This window comes from Myiozetetes cayanensis, unplaced genomic scaffold (genome assembly GCF_022539395.1).
Source record: "Myiozetetes cayanensis isolate MyiCay16 unplaced genomic scaffold, myiCay2020 scf34, whole genome shotgun sequence".
In the NCBI taxonomy this organism is placed as follows: domain Eukaryota; kingdom Metazoa; phylum Chordata; class Aves; order Passeriformes; family Tyrannidae; genus Myiozetetes; species Myiozetetes cayanensis.
The window spans coordinates 129,049-150,493 of record NW_026087566.1 but is presented as its reverse complement, the minus strand read 5'-3'; the positions used below and the strand labels follow the sequence as shown (position 1 = coordinate 150,493).

The window sequence follows — 21,445 nt, the reverse complement described above, 5'->3', positions numbered from 1 at the left end:
CAGGTAGCAAAGGGCTGCTCAAAGCTGCTGCAGGAGCTGAACCCTGCCCAGCACAGGGCTCTGCTGTGGAGATGTCCCTGTACCACCGACTGTCCAGCAGGAGGGGAATTCCTGGGAGAGAGGTCAGGAGGGGCTTGGAGCACCAACCAGCCACCACCCTGGTGTGCTCGGCCTCCTGCAGGGAGGGACCACTCTGTGCCCCTCTGACAGCCAAGGGGGTGTCCTGGCTGATCTGGAATGACCCCTCCAGGCCCTCTGGGGCTCAGGTTGTCCCCTGTGGAGACTGAAATAATTTGTGGCAATGTTCCTCAATGGAGGAGGCAGTGAGCTGCCCTGGCAGATCAGCAGGGGGGTGATGGGTTGTCCTTCACCAAGCCTGGCCTTTCCATGGAGGGCAGAGGGAGCCCTGATTGCTGCCTGCCCCCTCCTCGTGTGACCTGTGACTTATGCCCAGTTCCATGGGCAGGGAACACCTTCCCCTAGACCAGGTTGCTCGTTGTCACCTGGCACAAACCCCCTCTGGCCGAGCACCCCTTTGTCCCTGTGGTGCTGGGGACCACCAGGAAAGGTTGTCCCCCCTCAGGTTGGCACCATCACAGACCTCCTGAGGGGCTGAGCGGGTGCTGGATCAGCTCCACTGCAGGTTCCTTCTCCCACTGGGCAGGGGGAGAGGAAGGTCCAAGGGCAGAAGGTCTCAGCTGGGAAGCTCTGCCTGCCCCGTGCTGTCAAGGGGGGAAGGGTGGGGCTGATCCAGTCTCGTCTGCCCTCGGGGTGCTGGTCAGACACTGGGGGTCCCTGGGGCTGGGGTGTGTGCCAGCTCTCTCATCCTGGAGAAGGGAGAGGGACATGAAGTGAAACCACCAGCTTGGTCTTTTTAGGAACATCCTGGGGCTCAGAGCCCCTGTGCCCACCCTAGGATGGCCCCTCCTGTGGGTGCCTGAGGCTGTGCTGCCTCCCCCCACGGGCTGGGTTTCACCTTCCAAGGGGCTGTACCCCCACACAAACAGCTGCAATAAACAGGAGTTATTTGGGGCTTCTCTCTCCGAAAACTGTTCCATTATCCCCAGGGGGAATAGAGCCTTACAGCATATCCTGGAATCAGAGCAGCCTGTGGGGGGTTCTGGGCTCAGGTGGTGCTGGCTGGGGGGCTCTGACAGTGGTCGGGGGCCCTGGTACTGGTTGGGAGCCTGGTACCAACTCCAGTACAGCCTGGAGGGGCTCCGGGGCTGGCTGGGGACCAGCTCGGGACTGAGGACCACTCAAGGACTTGGTACCAGCTGAGGGGGACTCTGTACAGCCTGGGGGGCTCCAATTCCATCTGGGGAGCTGGAGGGAGACCTGCACGTCTGAGGGGTGGGGGGCAGTACTGCCTGGAGAGGGTCTGCTTTTGGCCTGGGGAGTCCAGACCTCGGAGGGTCCAGTATTGACTGGGGGGACCCAGTCCTGGTGCTGCTGTACTGTCTGGGGTGGGGGAGGACACGGTCTGGTGTTGTCTGGGGGGGTCTGGCACTGTCTGGTGCACCCCTGTTCTAGCCGGAGTAGGGGGTACCCAGGACCGACGAGGGGCTCTGGTACCGGGGGAGGGTGATACCGATCGGGGGTGATGCCGATCGGGGGTGAGCCAGGCCAGGATGGGGGTGATGCCGGCCGGGGCTCCGGTGCTGCAGTGCCGCGGGTGCCAGCGGCGCTGCGGCAGCCGGGGCGGGAGGAGGGAAGGGGCCGGTACCGGGGCGGCGGGGCCGGGCGGGGCGAGGGCGGGCCCGGGGCGGCGCTGCCGGTGCCGCTGCCGGCGCTGCCGGGGCCGGTGCCGGTCCGGTCCGGCGGGCCCGGGACCGCGGGCGGGGCGGGGGCGGGGCGGCGCTGCCGGCCCGGCCCGGGGCGGGGGCCGGACGGGACGGTGACGGTCCCCGGCGCGGCGGGCCCGGCGCGGCCGCTGGCGGAGCATGAGGGAGCCATGAGCCCGCTGCGGGGCTGGCTGCTGGCCGCGCTGCTCTCGCTCGCCCCGCGGGCAGGTAGGTCCGGACCCGCTCCCGCTCCCGCTCCGGCATCACCCCCGGTACCGGCCCCGCATCGCCCCGCTCCGCTCCCGCTCCCGGCCCCGCCGCCACCGCTGCGGCTTTTTCGCTGCATCGACACATTTTTCCGCAGCGCCGCCCCGCAGAGCCCCGGGAGGGGCCGGGCCCGCGACCCCCCCGCTCCGGCACCGGCACTCGGCCCCGCACCTGCCCCCCGGTCCCGGCCCCGCATCACCCCCGGCCCCGCACCTGCCCCAGCCCCGCGGTCTCCCCGGCCCTGCATCTGCTCTGGCCCCGCGTCCCCACCTCACTGTCTTCGCAGTGGCCCCCCCGTGTCCCCTCTCCGGAGGTGACCCCAATAGCAGCCCCTCATGCCCCCTCCAGGATGTGTCCCCGTCTCGGTTTCCCTGTCCCCTGCGTGTCCCCATAGATGTCCTCGTAGCAGCTCTCCACGTCCCCTTGGGATATGTCCCTATAGCAGCCACCCCCCGTGTCCCCTGGGTGTCGCCTCCGAAGGTTTCCCTGCACCAGTCCTACTGTCCCCTCCGTGTCCCTTCTGGGGGGTGTCCCCATACCAGTCTTCCATCTCCCACTGGGTGGTGTCCCCAGCCTGGCCCTCGCTGTCCCCTGAGTGTCCCCCCTCAGATGTGTCCCCATTCCAGTCCCCCGTTTTCCCTGGATGTTCCTTCAGGATATGCTGAAACCCCCTCTAGCCCTTCCTCCAGGTGTGATGGCATTTCTGAGTGCCTTCCTGTCCCCTGGGTGGCCCCCCCCGGGATGCATCACTTTATCAGCCCCCCCCCATGTCCCCTGGGTGTCCCCTCCAGGACGTGCCACTGCATCTGAGGCCCCCTGAGCTTCCTCTCCCAGATGTGCTCCCATATTGGTCCCCTCCACCCCTGGGCACCCCCCAGGCCGTGCTGCCTCGGTGTCCCTTTCCTGGACACACCAGCGTACCTGGATGTCCCCCCATGTCCCCAGCTGTCCTCCCACTCTCCACATTCCACGAGTGTCCCCTTCGGGATGCAGTGCCACACTCGGGTCACCCCCGGAGCATGTTCCCCAAACTCCGTCTCCGTGTGTCCCATCCCCTCGTGGACCTGCCCCTCCTCACCCCTATCCCCCCGTGTTCCCATCCCATGTCCCATCCCCCGTGTGCCATCCGCCGTGTGCCATGCCCCTGTGTCCCAGCCCCCCGGGGTCACCCCACCCCTGTCCCTGTCCCTGTCCCGCAGGTCCCGCCGCGCAGGCCGGGGCGGTGCCGCGCAGGGTCCCGCGGGCCGGATGGCAGGACGGGCGGGTGGTCTCCCAGATCACCCACCCCAGCAGGCTGGTGGGGCAGAGCTCGGGAGGAGGAGAAGTGGCAAAGCATCAGCTGGACACCAGGGTCAGGAATGAGCCTGGAGGAAGAGGAGGAGGAGGAGGAGAAGGACCCGTAAGTGAAGCAGAGCCCCCCACCCTCTCCCTGTCCGGGGTCCCAGGCGGGTGGCAGGTCCCCAGGCAGCTGCTGTTGCTGGTCCAGCTGCCTCCCAGTGCATGTGTGAGCACCAGCATCCCAAAACAGAGCCCTCATCCCCCCAGGGACCATCCCACTGCCATCCAACCCAGAGGGACACCGAGCTGTGCCTCGAAATCCCATTAAATCTGGGTGTTGGCGGCGCCCGGGCATTGGGAGAGACGGAACAGGAGCGAGCAGGTGGCGGGCAGGGCTCCCACAGCATAGGAATGAGTTCGTGGCTCTGCTGAGGAGGGAACCAGGCCCTGCTGGAGCAGCCCCCCATGTCCCACCCAGTGCTGCTCCCCAACCCCCCCCGGGCTCGGTGCATCCTTCATCCCGATGGCTGGAGCTCCCAGCGTTTCAGGGAGCGGCACACGCTCCCATCCGGCCGGGGGTGGTTTGAGGCCCTGGCAGCCGCCCAGGCCGGCGCCCATCGATCCCCTCCCGCGCCGGGGACGGGGGGGGATGATGAGCTGCGCTCACCGCAAAGGTGATTTACACCCGGCGTCGAGTGGAACCGCCGGACGCCGGGAAGCGCCGGCAGCCGCCGCGCTGGCGGGAGGCCAGGGAGGTGTTAAACCCAAGAGCCACGGAGGGATGGAGCGGCGGAGATCCCGGGAACTCGGGGCTGGGTGCCGGCGGCAGGGCCCGGTGACTCCCTCCGGCCTGACCCGGGGATGCGCTCTTGGTGCGGGACATCCCCTACCGTGGTGACGAACGGGTTCTCCCCTCCCCGTGTCCCCATCCCGAGCTGGGCCAGGTTCCCAGCGAGGGGGACAAGGCACCCCAGGGAGGGTTTGGATTTTCCCGGCTTCTCCGTGTGGAGAGCCGGAGCTCCCGAGGGCCCCCCTGGAGGGACCGGGCTCTCACCCGTGCGGTGAGTTTGCGGGGTCTCAGGCCGCGCCGCAGCGCTCGGCTCCCGCTGCCGCTCCTGCTCCATCTCCCGCTGCCGGCGGCAGGAATTAGGTCAGGAGCGCCGGGCGCCGCAGGGAGGGAAAAGCGCCGGCTCGGCTGCGCCGCCCGAGCTGGGCCCAGCGCCGGGGGGACCCTCCAGCAACCCCCACCCCAGCCCGGCACCTGGGGAGGGGGTGATGGGACGCGGGTAACCTGCAGGTACCATGGGGGTGGTGGTGGGATTGAGGATAAAAAACACCGATGATTTCCTTTATGCTGAATTTTTGGGGGTTAAAAATAAAAGTGCAGCTGTACAGGCTGCGTGTTTTGGGTTGGGGTCTGAACTGTTATTTTAGTTATTGGTTTGGGGGGGGTACTGACGGCCCGGCCTCTCCTGCAGGGGCTGCACCTGGCACAGGTGAGCTTCGTGGTGCACGCCTTCGGCTCCGCCTTCACCCTCGACCTCCGGCTGAACCAGTGAGTGATCGGTGACCCCCGCGGGGGTCCTGGTGGGGTGGGGGGCGCCCACCGTGGGGCTGCTGCTGCGCCCCAGGAGGAGGGAGGGGGTGGAGGAGCTGGGGGTGCTCAGGATGGGGGGTGTTTGTGCAAAGCCATCTCAGTTTCAGTACTGGGGGCTGAGCCCGGGGGGAGAGGGGTCCAAGGGATGCCAGTACCCTCCCAAACTGGGGCAGTCCCACGGTGGGGTGATTCCACGTATAGGGATGTGGTGGGTCTCCCACACTGGGGTGATGTCGTGTGCATGAATGGCTGCTATCGTCTCCCTCCTCTTCCTCCTCTTCCTCCTCTTCCTTCTCTTCCTTCTCTTCCTCCTCTTCCTCCTCTTCCTCCTCTTCCTCCCCACCCCACGGCCTCTCATCCCCCACCTGCTCCCTGCAGCCACCTCCTCGCCTCCCACTACGTGGAGCGGCACCTCGGCTCGGGCGGCAACGGCAGCCACAGCACGGTAAGCTGAGTGCCACACCTTGCCAAACCGTGCCATGCCGTGCCATGCCAGCGCTGGGGTCATGGTGGCAGGTTTAGAAATCCCACAGAAGCCCAAGTAGTGGCCCCCCCAGCAACTCAGCACCCACCTTCCCCCGCGGGTGCCCCTGGGGTACCAGCCCGTGCACGGGGTTTTGCCATGGTGATGGGGGATGCTCCTCGCACAGGGGTGGTGATGGGGATCCCCGCGTGCTGTGGGCGCTGGGCACACCCCGAGGGTGCCAGGCAGTGAACCCCAGAGCCCCCAGCCCGGGGGGGAGCCCCTGGGGGTGCGGGGCGGGGTGGGACCCCCGTACTCAGCGCTGTCCCCGCTCCGCAGGGCGCGGGGGAGCACTGCTACTACCAGGGCCGGATCCGGGGGCAGCCGCGCTCCTTCGCCGCCCTCTCCAGCTGCCAGGGCCTGCGGTGAGTACCCCCCACTGCCAAAAGGGGGTCTGGGGGGGCTGCACCCCTCTGCACCCCGACACGCCCGTCTCTGCTTGCAGGGGGGTCTTCTCGGACGGCCGAGCCACCTACCTGATCGAGCCCCAGGCGGGCGCCGAGCACGGGCAGGTGAGCGGTGGCACCGGGACCTACCGTGTGCTGCCTCAGTTCCCGCAGGCTTGGGGACAGCCTGGGGGACACGGGGACGGGGCAGCCCCCTCTCCACACTCGACCATGACACTCCTCTCCCCACGGCAGGGCCTCCGACCGCACCTCGTCCAGCGCGTCCCCAACTGCCCCCGCCCGGGTGAGCCTTTGTGCAGAGCCGGCGCTGGTCCCCAGGGACTGGTGGCACCGTGTCCTGGTGTCCCACCAGCTCTGTCCCTTCCCTCCAGGCTGCCTTTTCCCTGCGCTGAGCCAGCGAGACGCGGGTGGGATACCAAAACTGCGGCGGCGGCGGCAGGTCAGCGGGGACAGGGACAGGGACACAGGACGTGGGGCTGGGGACAGAGGATGTGGGGCAGGGGACAAGGGTGCTTGACCCAGGTTGGTCCCTGACTGTCGGCTGCGGGCTCAACCAGGCTGGGGTCATGTTTACTGGATGCTGCCCAGGGGACCCACTGGAATACTTCAGGGGCTCCACCCCAAGCCCACCCAGCGGTTTCCCCCACTCCCTGCGTTCCCAGCATCCCTGGCGGGGTCAGGAGCCCCGTCCGGGCGGCCGATCCTGCCGGGACCGGCTCAGAGTGGGCTCTCCCCGCAGGTCCGCCGAGCCCAGCACACGGTGCACAGCGAGACCAAGTACATCGAGCTGGCCGTGGTGAACGACCACCAGCTGGTGAGCGTGGGGGTCCCTGGGGCTGGCAGGGGGGGTGAGGGGTCGGGGTGGCCTCCCCCCAACCCAACCTGGCCCCCGGTGTCCCCCCAGTTCCTGCAGCTCCGCAAGTCCGTGGTTCTCACCAGCAACTTCGCCAAGTCCGTGGTCAACCTGGCTGACATGGTGAGGGGGATCCTGGGGCAGGGATTGTCCCTCGGGGGGGTTGTAGCTGGGGGGGTTATCTCTGGTACCCGCTGTGTTTGCTCCTGGGGGGCTCATTCTCCGGGGTTTGTCCCCAGTGTGGGCTTGTCCCTGGAGAGTGGGTTTGTCCCCAGCCCCTGGTGGGTTTGTCACTGGGGGTTTGTCCTTGAGGGGACTGTCCCCAGCAGCTGGTGGGTCTGTCCCCGGGGAGCTTGTCCCTCATTCCTGGCTGGTTTATCCCATGGGGTTGGTCCTCAGCACCTGATGGGCTGGTCCCTTGGGAGTTGATCCCCAGGGTATTTGTCCCACTATTTGTTTTCCTCTGGCACCTGCTGGGTTTGTCCCACTGGTGGCTTGTCCCTGGGGAGTTGTCCCTGGTGAGAGGTGTGTGTGTCCCGCTCCCGGGAGATTTGTCCCCAGGGGTTTGTCCCGGTAGCTGGTGGCTTTGTCCCTGCGAGGGGTCTCATCCCCAGCACCGTCCCCTCGTCCCCGCAGATCTACAAGGAGCAGCTCAACACCCGCATCGTGCTGGTGGCCATGGAGACGTGGGCGGCGGAGGATCGGATCCGGATGGGACACGACTCCCTGGAGACCCTGAACGAGTTTGTGAAGTACCGGCGGGAGGGGCTGGCGGAGCACAGCGACACCGTCCACCTCTTCTCGTGAGCACCACGGCTCTCTTGCGCTCCCCGGGCCCGGGGGTTGCGTCCCCCGTCCCCACCATCCTCTTCCTCGCAGGGGTCGGACTTTCCAGAGCAGCCGCAGCGGCACCGCCTTCGTGGGGGGCATCTGCTCCCCCACCCGCGCCGGCGGCGTCAACGAGGTGGGTGCGGAGAGACCCCCGTGAGGGCGGGCTGGGCACAGGGCCGGGGGTCCCCACGGTGACCCCCGTGGCTCCCGTGCAGTACGGAAACGTGGCGGCCATGGCGGTGACGCTGGCACAGACCCTGGGGCAGAACGTGGGCATGATGTGGAACAAGCACCGCACGGCCGCAGGTACCGCCCGCCACCCACGGGGTATGGGGACAGTGGGGACACACCGCGGGGCCACCAGGCTGTCACAGGACAGCCAGCACCCCCTAACCCCTCTGCTCTGCCCCCAGGGGACTGCCGGTGTCCGGACCCGTGGCTGGGCTGTATCATGGAGGACACAGGGTGCGTGCCCGCTCGGGGTGGCACTGCCACGTCCCCTGCACACCCCGTATCACTGCCCCCGGCAGGGGCATTGCTGAGGGTCCTGCCCCGCTTCAGGGCCCTGGCCGTGCCCCAGACAGGGCAGGGGGTGACAGTGGCCCCCACCCCACAGGTATTACCTCCCGAGGAAGTTCTCCCGCTGCAGCATCGACGAGTACAACCAGTTCCTGCAGGACGGCGGCGGCAGCTGCCTCTTCAACAAACCCCTCAAGGTAACGGCCCCCCTCCGACCCTGGGGGTCACAGCAGGGAGTGATGCTCCGGGGGTGGCTCCCGGGGTCTCCGGGGACTCGTGGTGTCCCCAACCCCTGTCACAGCCAAGGTAACGGTGCTGGTGTAGAATTAGGGTCCAGGGAAGAGCTGCACCCTCGTGCTTGAGAGCTGCTGTTCCCCAGGGATGTGATGCCCTTTCTGGGGGGCTCGTGGCAGCACCTGGCTCGGGGCACCCCCAGCAGCTCTCATGTGTGTGTGCCATGTCCCCCCCTCGGTCCCGGCAGCTCCTGGACCCTCCGGAGTGCGGCAATGGCTTCGTGGAGGCGGGCGAGGAGTGTGACTGTGGCTCACTGGCGGTGAGCGGGGACGGGGGACTGCTCACCACACGGGGGGCTGCTCCCCGACGCTGTGGGGGGGTCTCGGGGCTGCCAGGGGGCTGATGGCTGTGTTTCTGGCTGCTGTCCTGGCAGGAGTGTGCAAGGAGCGGGGGGAACTGCTGCAAGAAGTGCACCCTGACCCACGACGCCATGTGCAGCGACGGGCTCTGCTGCAAGGGCTGCAAGGTGTGGGGCTGGGGGGGCTCCTGGGGTCTGCATCTGGGGATCCCCTGAGGACTCTGTCCCACCCCTGGTGTTGGTGTCACGCCCTGTGCAGTACGAGCCCCGAGGTGTGTCCTGCCGGGAGGCCGTGAACGAGTGTGACATCCCCGAGAGCTGCACCGGGGACTCCAGCCAGGTGAGTGGGGCCGGGGACACGCTGGGACACACTGTGGGCCCATGTGGCATCACCCGTCCTCTTTTCCGTGTCCCCATAGTGTCCCCCCAACCTCCACAAGCTGGATGGATACTTCTGTGAGAACGAGCAGGTGAGTCCAGCCCCGTGTGGTCAGACAGGGCCCTGGAGCTGGGCATGTCCCCCTGGGCTCCAGCACTGGGGATTGGCAGTGTTGGAAGAGCACTGGGACCATTCAAGGTCAGGCTGGACGGGGCTTGGAGCAACCTGGCCTAGTGGAAAGTGTCCCTGCCCGTGGAATGGGGGTGGAATGGATGGTCTTTAGGGTGCCTTCCATCCCAAATCAGTCTGTGTGGGTTTTGGGGTGAGCCTGTGGGTGTCCTGTGCACCCGTGAGGCTCCCACTCCCTGCACCACACGAGCCAGGGCGGTGGGCTCGGGGCCAGGCACGTGTGTGGGGGCTCATTGTCCCTGCACCACCTATCTCCACATCCATGCACAGCCCCTCTGCAGCCCAGTGACCTCCCTGCAGCCCCCTGACCCCTCTGCAGCCCCCAGTCCTTCTCCAGCCCCTGATCCTCTCCCCTCCCACAGGGCCGGTGCTACGGCGGGCGCTGCAAAACCCGAGACCGTCAGTGCAACGCTCTGTGGGGCCGGGGTGAGTACGGGCCGGGGGCGGCTGGGGGGACGCAGGGGGTGACAGGCGGGTGACCCCCGCTCTCCCCCAGGCTCGGCCGAGCGCTTCTGCTACGAGAAGCTGAACGTGGAGGGGACGGAGCGGGGGAACTGCGGGCGCGAGGGCCTGGGCTGGCTGCAGTGCAACAAGCAGTGAGTGACCCTCGTCCCCGCGCCCCCTCCCGGTGCCACCCGCCGCCCCGGTGACACCACCGCCGCCTTGCAGGGACGTCCTCTGCGGCTTCCTCCTCTGCGCCAACATCTCGGGGTCGCCGCGGGTGGGGGAGCTCAGCGGGGAGATCGCCACCACCACCTTCTTCCACCAGAACCGCTACGTGGACTGCAGGTGGGTGCCACGGCGGGGACTGCAGGTGGGTGTCACGGCGGGGACTGCAGGTGGGTGTCACCGCGGGGACGGCGGTGTCCCCCCGGTCAGGGCGGTCCCGGTGCCACCCACTCCGGCTGTCCCCGCACAGGGGGGGCCACGTGCAGCTGGTGGACGGCTCAGACCTGAGCTACGTGGAGGACGGGACGCCCTGTGGGCCCGGAATGCTCTGTCTCGACCGCAAATGCCTTCCAGCCACCGCCTTTAACTTCAGCTCCTGCCCCGGCAGCTGGGACGGGAAGATTTGCTTCGACCACGGGGTGAGGGGCACGGCGGGGACAGGGGGACCCGGGGGGTGTCGTGGTCACGGGGGTGACACCGTCCCCTCGTAGGTCTGCAGCAACGAGGGGAAGTGCATCTGCCGGGCGGAGTGGACGGGGAAGGACTGCAGCGTCTACGACCCCATCCCAGAGCCGAAGCCCACGGGGGAGACGGAGCGATACAAGGGTCCGTGTGCCCGCGGGGGGGGAACGGGCTCCCTGCGACCCCGCTGGCCCCTGGCCCCACAGACTGGGGCGGTCCCACTTTGTCCACACACGCACTGGGGATCCAGAGCGTCCCCCCACCCTGGTGCCACAGCTCGGCTGGGTTTGCGCCCCCTCCCACAGCACTGGGGTGTCCCTGGGGCTGTGTCCCTGTGTCCCCGTGTCCCCTCCCCACTGAGGTGTCTCCCTATGGCTGGGTTTGTCCCCCTCCCAGGTCCTCACGGCGCTGGGACTGCTCTGGGGCTGTGTCCTGGTGTCCTCATGTCCCCTTCCTACTGACATGTTCCCTATGGCTGGGTTTGTCCCTTTCCCAAGTCCCCCTGGCCTTGGACCATAGCTGGGGCTGTGTCCCCATGTCCCCCTGTCCCCTTCCCACTGACGTGTGACCCTGTGCCCTCCTCCCTGTCCCCTCTGTCACAGGTCCCAGTGGCACCAATATCATTATCGGCTCCATCGCGGGGGCCGTGCTGGTGGCTGCCATCGTCCTTGGGGGGACAGGCTGGGGATTTAAGTAAGCAGCCACCGCATGGCTCGTCCCCTCTGCTACTGTCACCGGCCACGTCCCCCCCGTGCACCGCCACCACCCCAGGACCAGGCCTGTGCCCCCCCGGGGCACTGCCAGTCATCCCGGCTGGCCATCCCCTGCAGCGTGGCCCCCGGTCCCCTTGTCCCTGCCTGGTCCCCTGGCCCTGCCTGGTCTCTTGTCCCAGCCCCTGCCTGCCCCCTGGCCCTGCCTGCTCTGCCTGCATGTGCCATCGGGGTGTCACTGTCACCCCGGCCCCGTGGCCGTGTCTGTCCCCAAGCATGGGGTGCCGGGGCGGGGGCTGTGTCGGTGGCCCCCTGTGTGTGCTCCTGCCTGGCACCGGGACACTGCTGCTGCCTGTGGGACCAGGGACACGGGGGTGGGGGGACACACCGTGGGGGACAGCAGAGACTGGGGGGTGGCACTAATGCTCCTCTCCTCTCCCCCTGCCACCCCCCCAAGGAACATCCGCCGAGGAAGGTACGACCCGGCGCAGCAGGGAGTGTAACCGTGTCCCCCCCATCGTCCCGTCACCGTCCCTGTCACCGTCACCGTCACCGTCCGGCAGCCTGACGGCGTGGGAGCCCCCGGGCCCGTCTGTCCGTGTCGCTGTGTGTCCGGCCGTGCTGTCTCCATCTCTGTGCCCCCACGGCTGAACAGGGACAGCGGCTGGGGGGGCCTGGCAGCAGCCCCCCCCCCGGTGCTGGCTCATTTCAGCTCAGTGTCCCCCCCCATGTGTCACCCCCCTGTCACAGCCCCCCACTAAACACACCCCACTTCTGTGTTGCAGGTCCGGGGGGGCCTGAGCGGGGCCGCTCTGCCCCACCCCCCCAGCGCCTCATTAACAGCAATTAAATGGGGCGGCGCTGCCGAGGGTCCGGCCGAGGAGGAGAGCGGTGGGGGGGCCACCCGGGACCACCCCCCCGACCCCCCACTGCACCACCACGAATGTACAGGGACCCCCGGCCCCCCCGGGCTGGCGGCACTCGGCACCGGGATGAATGTACCTGCGGGGGCAAGGGGAGCCCCCGGCCCCACATCCCCCTCCCTGCCCCCCCAGCAGCATCTTCCAGCCTGGGGGCCCCAAAAGGCAGCCCCGTGCACCCCAGGGCGAGGCCAGTACCCCCAGTACCAGGCCAGTACCCCCAGTACCAGGCCAGCACCCCCTCCCAGTGCAGGGCCTGGGAGTTGTGTCCCCCCAGCCCTCACGGGGACCAAGGACTGCACCCCCAGATGTGCCTCCCTCCTCCCCCACCCCCCCAAAAGTGGCTCAGCAGCCCCCATATGGGATAAACCCCCTCAAACTTCCCCCAACCCCCCCTGTCATGGCTACACCCCCCAAGCCATGGGACCCCGAGGTCCCCAGTGGTGGGACCGGCACCCACGGGTGTCAGCTCTCCCTCTAGAGTGGGGAACTGGGGTACAGGGTGAGCCCTGGGCTGGTGGCACGTGGGGCAGTTTCACGGGTGACACGTGTCACCCCAGCCCCAGGACAGGCTTGTGGCACCCGTCCCCCCCCGGAGGGGTGTTCCCCATCCCCAGGGCAGGTGTGGGGGATGTGTGACCCCATCCCCAAGGCATGTGGCACATGTCACCCTGCATGGGGTGGCTCTGTAGGGCCACCCAACCCACAGCACCACAGAGCACCAGGGGCCACACTGGTCCCTTCAACCACTGGTGACACTCAGCATGGGGGGGGACACCCTGGTGACACTCGGGGTGTGTGTCTGTGTGTGTGGGGACACTCGGCAGGGGCACAACGGGGGATGACATGCCATGGCCACGCCAGTGTGGGGGTGTCCCCCTGTGTGTCCCCCTTGCCTGGTGTCTCTGCCCATCACTGAGCCCCTTTGCATGGGGACAGAGGGTGACCGAGGGTGTCCCCATGCCAAGGCACGCGATGGCCCCAGCCTGGTGTGACAGCCCCACTGGGCACCCACAGCACCCACAGGTGGCACCACAGGGGACAGGGTGGGGGGTGATAGCAGGGTGGGGGTGGCTGGACATCCCCAGGCCGGGCTTCTCTGGTGGCTTCTTGTGTGACATGTGAGCGATGGGCTGGGGGACACGGGGAGGGGACCTGAGGCCACCGTGGGCATGGGAGGGGTCTGGACCAACCCCCGTCTCTATCACTGTCACCGCAGTGTCCCCACAGCTGTCACAGCCGCAGTGCCGAGGTGCTCCCCAGGCGAGGGGACGCCTCTGGCTCAGAGCAAGAAGCCACCGTTGTCACTGGGTTTGGGGACATTAATATATATATATATATATAAATATCGGGACTTTTCTTAATGATTTTAACGCTGTAAGGGCGGGCGGAAGGGCCCGTGGTGGGGGCAGGGGGGACACCCGTGGCGTGGCGGGTGGGTGGGGGACACCCGGTGCTTCCAGAGCCAAGAGAGCAGAACCCCCTCCCCGGCCCCCGCAGGCTGAGCCCACGGGCCCCGTCCTGTCCCGCGGCCCGGGACAAGCACAGCGGGGCGGGGAGCCCCCGCACCCCCTCCCCGCACCGCCGCCGTCCCGCACCGCCTCGCTCCGCTACCGCAGCCGGGTCGGGGCCGGGGGGCTCCACCGCCCCCCTTCCCTCGCCCACCGCGCCTCCGCTCCTGCTTTGCACGTGCTGGGAGCCGCTGGAGCCGCCGCTGGAGCCGCCGGAGCTGCCCCGTGCTCCTGGCTCGGCCCCGGCTCCGGCCCCGGCCGCCTAGTGCAATGTCGTAGAAATTTATTTACAATAAAGGTTTGGAAAACGATGGGGGCTCCGCTTCTCACCCGCGCGGGGAGGGGGGCAGGAACCTCCCCAGATTTCAGCTCTGAGGATGCTCCGGTCCTTGGTCCCCTCCAGCTCATCCCGCTGATGTTTTCCCCACGTCCCACACCGGGCACAATTTCCATGTCTGAGTCGGGAGTCTCCCAGTACGGAGCCCATGGCACACGGCGAGTGCCACCAAGCCCCCTCTGAGCCTTTACCTGGCTGGGGACCTTGTCCCACTGAGGGGACACTGCTCGCTGTCCCACCACAGGGATGCTCATTCCCAGTGTGAGGACACTGCTCCATCCCTGTCCCACCACGGGCACCAGTCCCGGTCCCATCCCAGGGACACCGTCCCATCCCAGGGACAGCCTCAGCTGGGTGAGCACCGCCCAGAATCCTGGCAGCAACTCCTGGCAGAGGGGATCTGGGGGACGGGATCGCAACTCCCAGAGGGCTCCACGAGCGTGGAGCATCTTCCCGTGGAACCAGCCCGGATAACGCTGAGCTGGGGCTGGGCCGGGCTCCCGGGAACAGCCGGACTCCCTGGCACAAGGGGTTGATTCCTTGGAAAAGCCAGGATCGCCTGCGCAGCCACCGACCAGGAGAGGGCTCTCCCAGCCCAGCCCATGCGGGCCCGGGCTGGACCCGCATCCCTGACGTCCCCGAGATGCTCCAGGGCCACGCGTGTGCCCGCGACCCCAGCCCCGCTCCGGGAGGACGGACTGCGGGGACACGGGCACAGCGCTGCGGGGACACAGGCACAGGCTGGGGGTGGGGGGTGCAGCACATCCCCTTGTCAGGGTCCTTTGCTGGTAGAATAGGTGGCGGATGGGAGGTCACCACACGAGCATCGTTCCCCTGGGGGACCCCTTCTCTGCCCGCAGGGGACGAGGGGAAGGATGCCGAACAATTCCTGCTATTACCAACCCCCCCGAGCCCCCAAACACGGCGATGGAAGTGCCCCTTGCCCCGCAGAGCCCTGAAGGGACCCGTTCTGGTGCCCCCGTAAGCGTGGCAGGACAACATCCCTGCCCCAGCACCCTGCGAGGAGATGTCGAGCACGGGGCCAATACTCTGCCCCGGCGCGCTGGGGGTGCCCTGAGCACCTCGGGGGGCTGCCAGGGTGGTCCCTGGGGGCTGCCTCCTGGGAGGGGGGGTTAACCCAGCCCCAGGTGGGGGCCTCTTTCTGGTTCTGGAAGGGTGCAGCCCATCTTATTAACGGGATCACCATCGTCCCCTCGCTCTGCCCCAGTGCCTGCAGCCTCACAGGGTGTGGGGTGGGGAGAGGGAGATGCTGGAGGTGTCCCTGGCCGCGGTGGTGAGCACGGGGTGAGTGGGCACAGTGGAGCTGAGGGGTCTGCCCCGGGAGCCCCCCGGTACTGCCCCCTCCCCACAGTGCCCTCCCCGGCCGGGGCAGGGCTGGGAGCAAACGGGGCTGTTCCCCCACCCCTGGCACCCTGAGCCTGTTGCTGCAGGGGCGTCTTTGCACCCCAGAAAGGCTTTAGTGCAGCTTTGCTCCAGCCACGGCGGAGCTGCACCACAGCACGGAGCTATTTTGGGCTGGTGTCGAGATACCAGCGCGACGAGTGAGTCAGAAATATTCCAGATGCACAGGCTGCCTCTGAATCTCGAGTTATTTGGAGTCTTCAGGGTCAACAGGGCAAAAAACCATGATTTAAGGTGGGCCCAGCTCCATCCTGCTGCCCCACAGGGTCACACAACACCCCCCATGCACGATCAGGGGCTGGGACTCGCGAGGTCACCAGGGTGTGTTGGATGTGCCTTGGACAAGGGGGATGCTCCTTGGTCAACTCCCCAGGACCACAAAAACTGCAGGAGGCAGCAGATCCAGTGCCCAATCAACAGCACTTGACACCCCAGGCTGCCACTTCCCTCCATCACAAACTGCTCCAGCTCCTTTCCAGCTCCCCCATCCCACCACTCAGCTGCCCCAGCTTCAGAGCACAGATGGGTGTGCAGAATTCCTGCCTGTCCTCGGCTCTTTCCCTTCTCCTGACTCAGGGACCACTCTCCTGTCAGGGAGTTGCAGAGAGCGAGAAGGTCCCTCCTGAGCCCCCTTTTCTCCAGGCTGAGCCCCCCTCCAGCTCCCTCAGCCGCTCCTGGTGCTTCAGACCCTTCACCTAAGGGAAAAAACCACCCCAGACAAATCCCTCATTATCAGCAAGCCCAAAGAAACAAGAATCCAACGCTTCCCCCCGTGTCTGCGCCATTGCATAAATGGGAAACCCTCGAACCTAAAATATCCCCACTCCTCTGGTTGCTGAAGCTGATGATCGACCATCTGGCTGCGATTTTTCAGCTCTGATCTAACGAGGCAGACGCTGCTTTTGGGGTGAGCACAAGGACAGGAACCCTCGTGGACCCCCCCCGGAAGGTGGTGGTGGGTTCATGTAGGGGGTGAGGGGGTCCCAGGTGAGCAGTTTGAGTGAGCAGAGGGAGGGTCAGGCCCCTCCTGGGATGTTTGGGGCGCCTTTGGGAGCAGAGGGACATGTCAGATGGTCGGGAGGCACCGCTGCTGCCGTGGGGAGAGACAGGGAATTGTGTCCTGAAGGGAGAGATCCCCGGGGTACATCCCAGATCCCCGGGGTACATCCCAGATCCACGGGGCACATCCCATTCCAAGGGGGCACATCCCAGGGGAGGGAAATAACACCCCAAAACCGAGGAGAGGAGAGGAGAGGAGAGGAGAGGAGAGGAGAGGGAGAGGAGAGGGAGAGGAGAGGGAGAGGAGTAGGGACAGAGGGAGTAGGAGAGGGAGAGGAGTAGGGAGTAGGTAGAGGAGAGGCAGAGGGAGAGGAGAGGGATTGAGGAGTAGGGAGTAGGTACAGGGTTAGTAGGAGAGGGTTATATTTAATATTACATATTATTATTTAATATATTATATATATATTAACATTTATTATTGATATTACATGACATTAATATTTTAATATTTATTATTTTATATATTAATATTAATATTTATATTAATATTATTATTAATACATGGTATTACATTATTAATATATTTATTAATATTTATATTACATATTATATATTATTATATTTAATATTATTAATATTTATTATTTATACATATTTAATATATATATTACATATATTTATATACATATATTTAATATGATATATATTTAATATATGCATACACATTACATTTTTACATGTTAATTTACACACTATTTGATTGCGTTTTTACATGGTTATATTAATATATTATTATACATTAATATTATTATTACATTAATATTATAATAATATATTTATACATATTATAATACATATTTATATTATTATTACATATTATATTATTATTTTATATGATATTTACATATATAATATATTATATTTATTACTATTTATTATTATCATATTATATACATTAATATTTTAATACATTATTTAATATATATATATTTATACATATTATTTTAATACATTTATTATTTTACATATATAGTATACATATTATTTATTATATATTATATATATATTTATTATCACATTGATTATTAATATTATTATTATTATACATTTATTACTATTTATTATTTTAATACATATTATTTTATTACACTATATATTACTATTTATACACATTATTACTTCATTTATATTAGCATTATATTATATATTTATTATATTTTTACATATATTAATTAATATTTAATATTTAGTATATAATATTAATATGACATTAACATTTTTACATTATTATTATTTAATATTATTACACATTTAATTATTAATATTTAATATTTAATATATATGTATTCACACATAATACATTAATACTTAATATTAATAATATTTAATATTGATTACACATTATACACATTTATATACACATAATATGACATTATTTGTTACACATTACATTAATACTATAATAATAATATTTCTACACACACACAATATGGTACACATCATTAATAATACTACTACTAATACACATAATATATATTTACATGATAATACTTACACTTAATACATTTATTACTATACACTATTACTAATAACACACATGTTAATAATTTAATATTTTACATATTTAATGCTAATACACACATACATTTCACATGCACATTCACATTTTTACATACTAATATTTTAATACATTAATATTTCACACACTTAGTGGCTTAATACACTATTTACACACATTTACATGACATTTAAGACAGAGGACGACAGACAGGAGAGGAGGGAGACAGGACAGTTTTACAGAGTTACAGGGAGAGAGACAGAGGTGAGAGAGAGGGAGAGAGGAGAGGGAGAGAGGAGAGGGAGAGGAGAGGGAGAGGAGAGGGAGAGGAGGTGTCACCTGGGGCTCGAAGAATTTTGCAGAGCAAAGCTGAGACTGTTTGGCTTTTGGGTAAATGCAAAGGCAGCAGAGCTGGGACCTTCCTCTGGCCAGTCTGAGTTACCACTGACCCTGTTCTTAGTGAGGATCCTTCAGCAGCACAGAACAAGGACCTGAGCAGAAACTCAGCCTTCCCAGGGCTGCTCACAAACCCAAAATCACTTTTAAAAATTCTTTGAGGCTTAACAAGTTCGGGGCGGGGAGAAGGGACCTGCCAGGAGCAGCCACGCACTGAACTGCTCCTGTCAGGGGGAAAGGCAAAAGGGAAGAGGAGCTGAGCCCTGGGGTCAGCTCAGCAGCTGGAGCATCGGCAGCCCCACGGCACTGGGGACAAATCCCGACGGGAATGCGGTGGAGCCTCTCGCAGCCGGACGCGCTGGGGGTCAAAGCAGCAGGGACCGTGAGAGGCCGCGGGCTGGAGGGGGGTGAGAGCCCAGACAAGTAGGGGAGGGGAAGGATTGTCACCAGCCAGTGGCCCGAAAACGTGATCGAAACCTTTGGTGTCCTTTAACTGCCGGCTCCGGGGGGAGGGAGGGCACGACTGTCCCGGGGAAAACGGGGGAAACCCAATTCCTGGAGCCTGTCATGGCCAGACAACGCTCAGAAAAATGTCCCAATGCCCTTTAAGGAGCGATGTCGTGCTGCCTGCATCGCTCGTGGGTCTCTTCCAGCTCACAGCCCGTGTCATTCCAGGCACTCCAGCAGCTCCGCTTTAACCCCCGCGTGGTCGGGCAGGGATCTCCAGCAGAGGTGCGGCCCCCGTGGGGCAGCTCAGGCGGTTCAAATCCAGGTCACCAGGACTCCACGGGAATTCCCGGCGGGCCCGTTCCGCCCCGGCAGCTGCTCCCACCGGGAGGGACCACCCTGCCCCTGCCCCCAGCACCGCGCAGGGCCCTCCTGGGGAGAACCAGGGAACAGAGGCTGCCCAATTAAACCGGCAGCTGACAAAGAAAAGGCTCCTTTTTCCCCCCTTTTTCCTGAGTTTTTCCTCCCAGTCCTTAAGAATTTAAATTCGTAACCAGAGACGAGCATTTTGTTGAATTGGGTTAAATTAGGCTCGAGGTCTCTCAGAATCCTGGCTCTGCTCTCTGGGATATCAGTGGCACTGGGGCCTCCAGGACAGAGAATTTTATGTAACTCTCTCCTCACCCTGCACTGGTTACAACCCTTTCCCAGAGATCTCCTTTACAGGGATCTTCCCCTCCCTCACTGGACATCAAAATGCCTAAATAAATACAAAATATGCCTAAACTGGAGCATTGCAGAGCATCCCAGCCTGACCTTGGACTCTTCCAGGGATCCAGGGGCAACCACACCTTCTCTGGGCAACCTGTGCCAGGGCCTGCCCACTCTCACAGGGGAGAATTCCTTCCCAGTATCCCATCTAACCCTGCCCTCTGGTAGTGGGAAGCCTTTCCCCCTTGTCCTGGAATTCCAGGTCCTTCTCACGAGGGCATCAACGTGTTTCCAAACCCATTTTTGGCACAGAACAGGCCTTTTAAAGAGTTTGCAGATCGTGGATTTTCAGGTGATTTCAAGTTTATGAAAAAAAAAAAAAAGATATAAAAAACCTGGCAAATATTTATAAATGGGAATATCGGTTTTCTAGGGACAAGAAACACTCAGAGGTGAAAAAACAAAAGGAATTTACTCCCCAACACTCACAGCAGAGATGAACCACAGCTCTGCTTGGCTGCTCACTGAAGAAATCTCAGTCATTGCCAGGGCCAGGGATCCTGAATGGCATCGGAATTCCAAGGGGAACCTCCTGGCAAAGCACATTCCAGGGGACACAACAGGGAAGTGGGTTCACAGCTCCTGCTCCTGCTCAGCCAGACCTCACCCCACAGAGGGAATCCAGGCCACGAGGAAGCTCAGCTGGGAGTCACAGCTTGGGCACCTGGAGAAGGGCAGGGTGGGAACAGCCAAAGAGTCCCCAGAACATCCTGTCCAACAGAAAAAATGGAAGGGAGGAGGACAGCAAAGCCTGGACTGCCCACATCTCCCTAGGCCACATGAGAGCTGAGGAGATGCCTTTAAATCCCCCTTCCAAGGCATTTTCCCCAGCTATCAACATGGAATTTACACAACAGCGATAATGTCACGCTGCAGAAAACAAAATGTCATTTCCTGAGCGATGATGAACTGGTATTTGGAGTCTCCTCTGAAACAGAGAAAAAGAATGGCAATTTCCCTGGGAGCAGAAGCCCCCGAGCTCCTTCCTCTGCTGCTGCAGAGGGTGGATTGCACTGAGTTCCAGCACAAACAGCGCTTCCCTCTTGCCCATGGATCCGTCCTTCAGGAGCTGTTTCACGGTAGCTGAGCAGAGCGTGTCCCATTCACAGGGATCAGGCACTGAGCACGTCTCAATGAACAGCTCCTCTGCCTGGAACCTCCCAGCCAGCCAGCCCTGTGTGCCTGGGACCAGGAAATCCTGAATTATTGACAAACCAAGCTACAAGGACGAAACGTGCCTCCCTACAAGCAGCTGCTACAGAACTACAGGCAGGAGCACTCGGTGCTGACAATATTTAACACCCAACCTATGCTTCCAAGGGGAAACTCACCCTGCAGCGAGGATCTCGTTTATACTGGCGCTATCCAATACCAAACAAATCGTGTTATCCTCACTTTAGAGCGGAGGGAAAGGAGGTGGAGCCGTCAGCGAGGGCTCAGTTGGGATCACGTCTAGACGCGTGGTGCTGTGGGAGAGGCCCTCGGGCACCCGAGGCATCGGCCCGGGGGTGGCAGATGTGACAGGGGCACCCTTGGGAGCAGCTCTGCTCCCTCCCGGAGCTGCAGCTGGAGGCCACACAAACACCCAGGGGCACCTCCGGCAGCTCCGCGCATCTGCCCGGAGCCTGCGTGTGATCCCGGCTCTGACCTCCGCCTCGGCTGCTCCCGGTGTGTTTGCATCGAGCACGGCAAGGCTGGCTCTCACCAGACCGTGCAGGGCAGGGCCGGAGCGCTGGCACCGTCCCCGCGTTCGCAGCAGGGCTTTAAAGGCATTTCGGACCTTCTCGCTGGGAATTCATTGTTAAGAAAAGGTTTCGGTGCTCAAAAACCCCGGAGCTCACGCTGAGCCGGGGCCTGGGGCTGCCTGCGGGGACTCACCCGGGGAGAACCGCGTGTTTAGAGACAGACGGAGCAGCAGGAGCCCCGATCCCTGATATCCCTGCAATTTGACCCGTGCCAACGCAGCAGGAGCCCAGATCCTGGTGATCCCTGCACTTTAATCCATGCCAGTGCCGCAGGAGCCC

The 21,445-nt window shown here is 61.9% G+C and overlaps 1 protein-coding gene across 2 annotated transcripts; it reads left to right on the top strand.

Annotated features, from left to right (window-relative positions):
* The first annotated feature begins 1,782 nt into the window (after positions 1-1,782).
* ADAM11 (ADAM metallopeptidase domain 11) lies at positions 1,783-13,802 on the top strand. 2 transcript variants are annotated; one of them, XM_050327552.1, is made up of 27 exons: positions 1,887-2,012; positions 3,251-3,450; positions 4,808-4,884; positions 5,305-5,371; positions 5,729-5,814; positions 5,895-5,961; positions 6,091-6,139; positions 6,228-6,295; positions 6,596-6,670; positions 6,761-6,832; positions 7,346-7,512; positions 7,589-7,673; positions 7,756-7,846; positions 7,954-8,005; positions 8,157-8,256; positions 8,541-8,612; positions 8,727-8,819; positions 8,911-8,991; positions 9,071-9,121; positions 9,582-9,645; positions 9,716-9,815; positions 9,889-10,008; positions 10,139-10,307; positions 10,380-10,494; positions 10,953-11,043; positions 11,518-11,535; positions 11,846-13,802. In XM_050327552.1, the coding sequence occupies exons 1-27, from the start codon at positions 1,955-1,957 to the stop codon at positions 11,859-11,861; spliced, it is 2,304 nt and encodes a 767-aa protein (XP_050183509.1). In that variant the 5' UTR covers positions 1,887-1,954; the 3' UTR covers positions 11,862-13,802. The 2 variants fall into 2 exon arrangements, with proteins under 2 accessions (XP_050183508.1, XP_050183509.1); XM_050327551.1 differs by having other exon boundaries at positions 1,783-2,012; positions 11,518-13,802.
* The last annotated feature ends 7,643 nt before the right edge of the window (positions 13,803-21,445 follow it).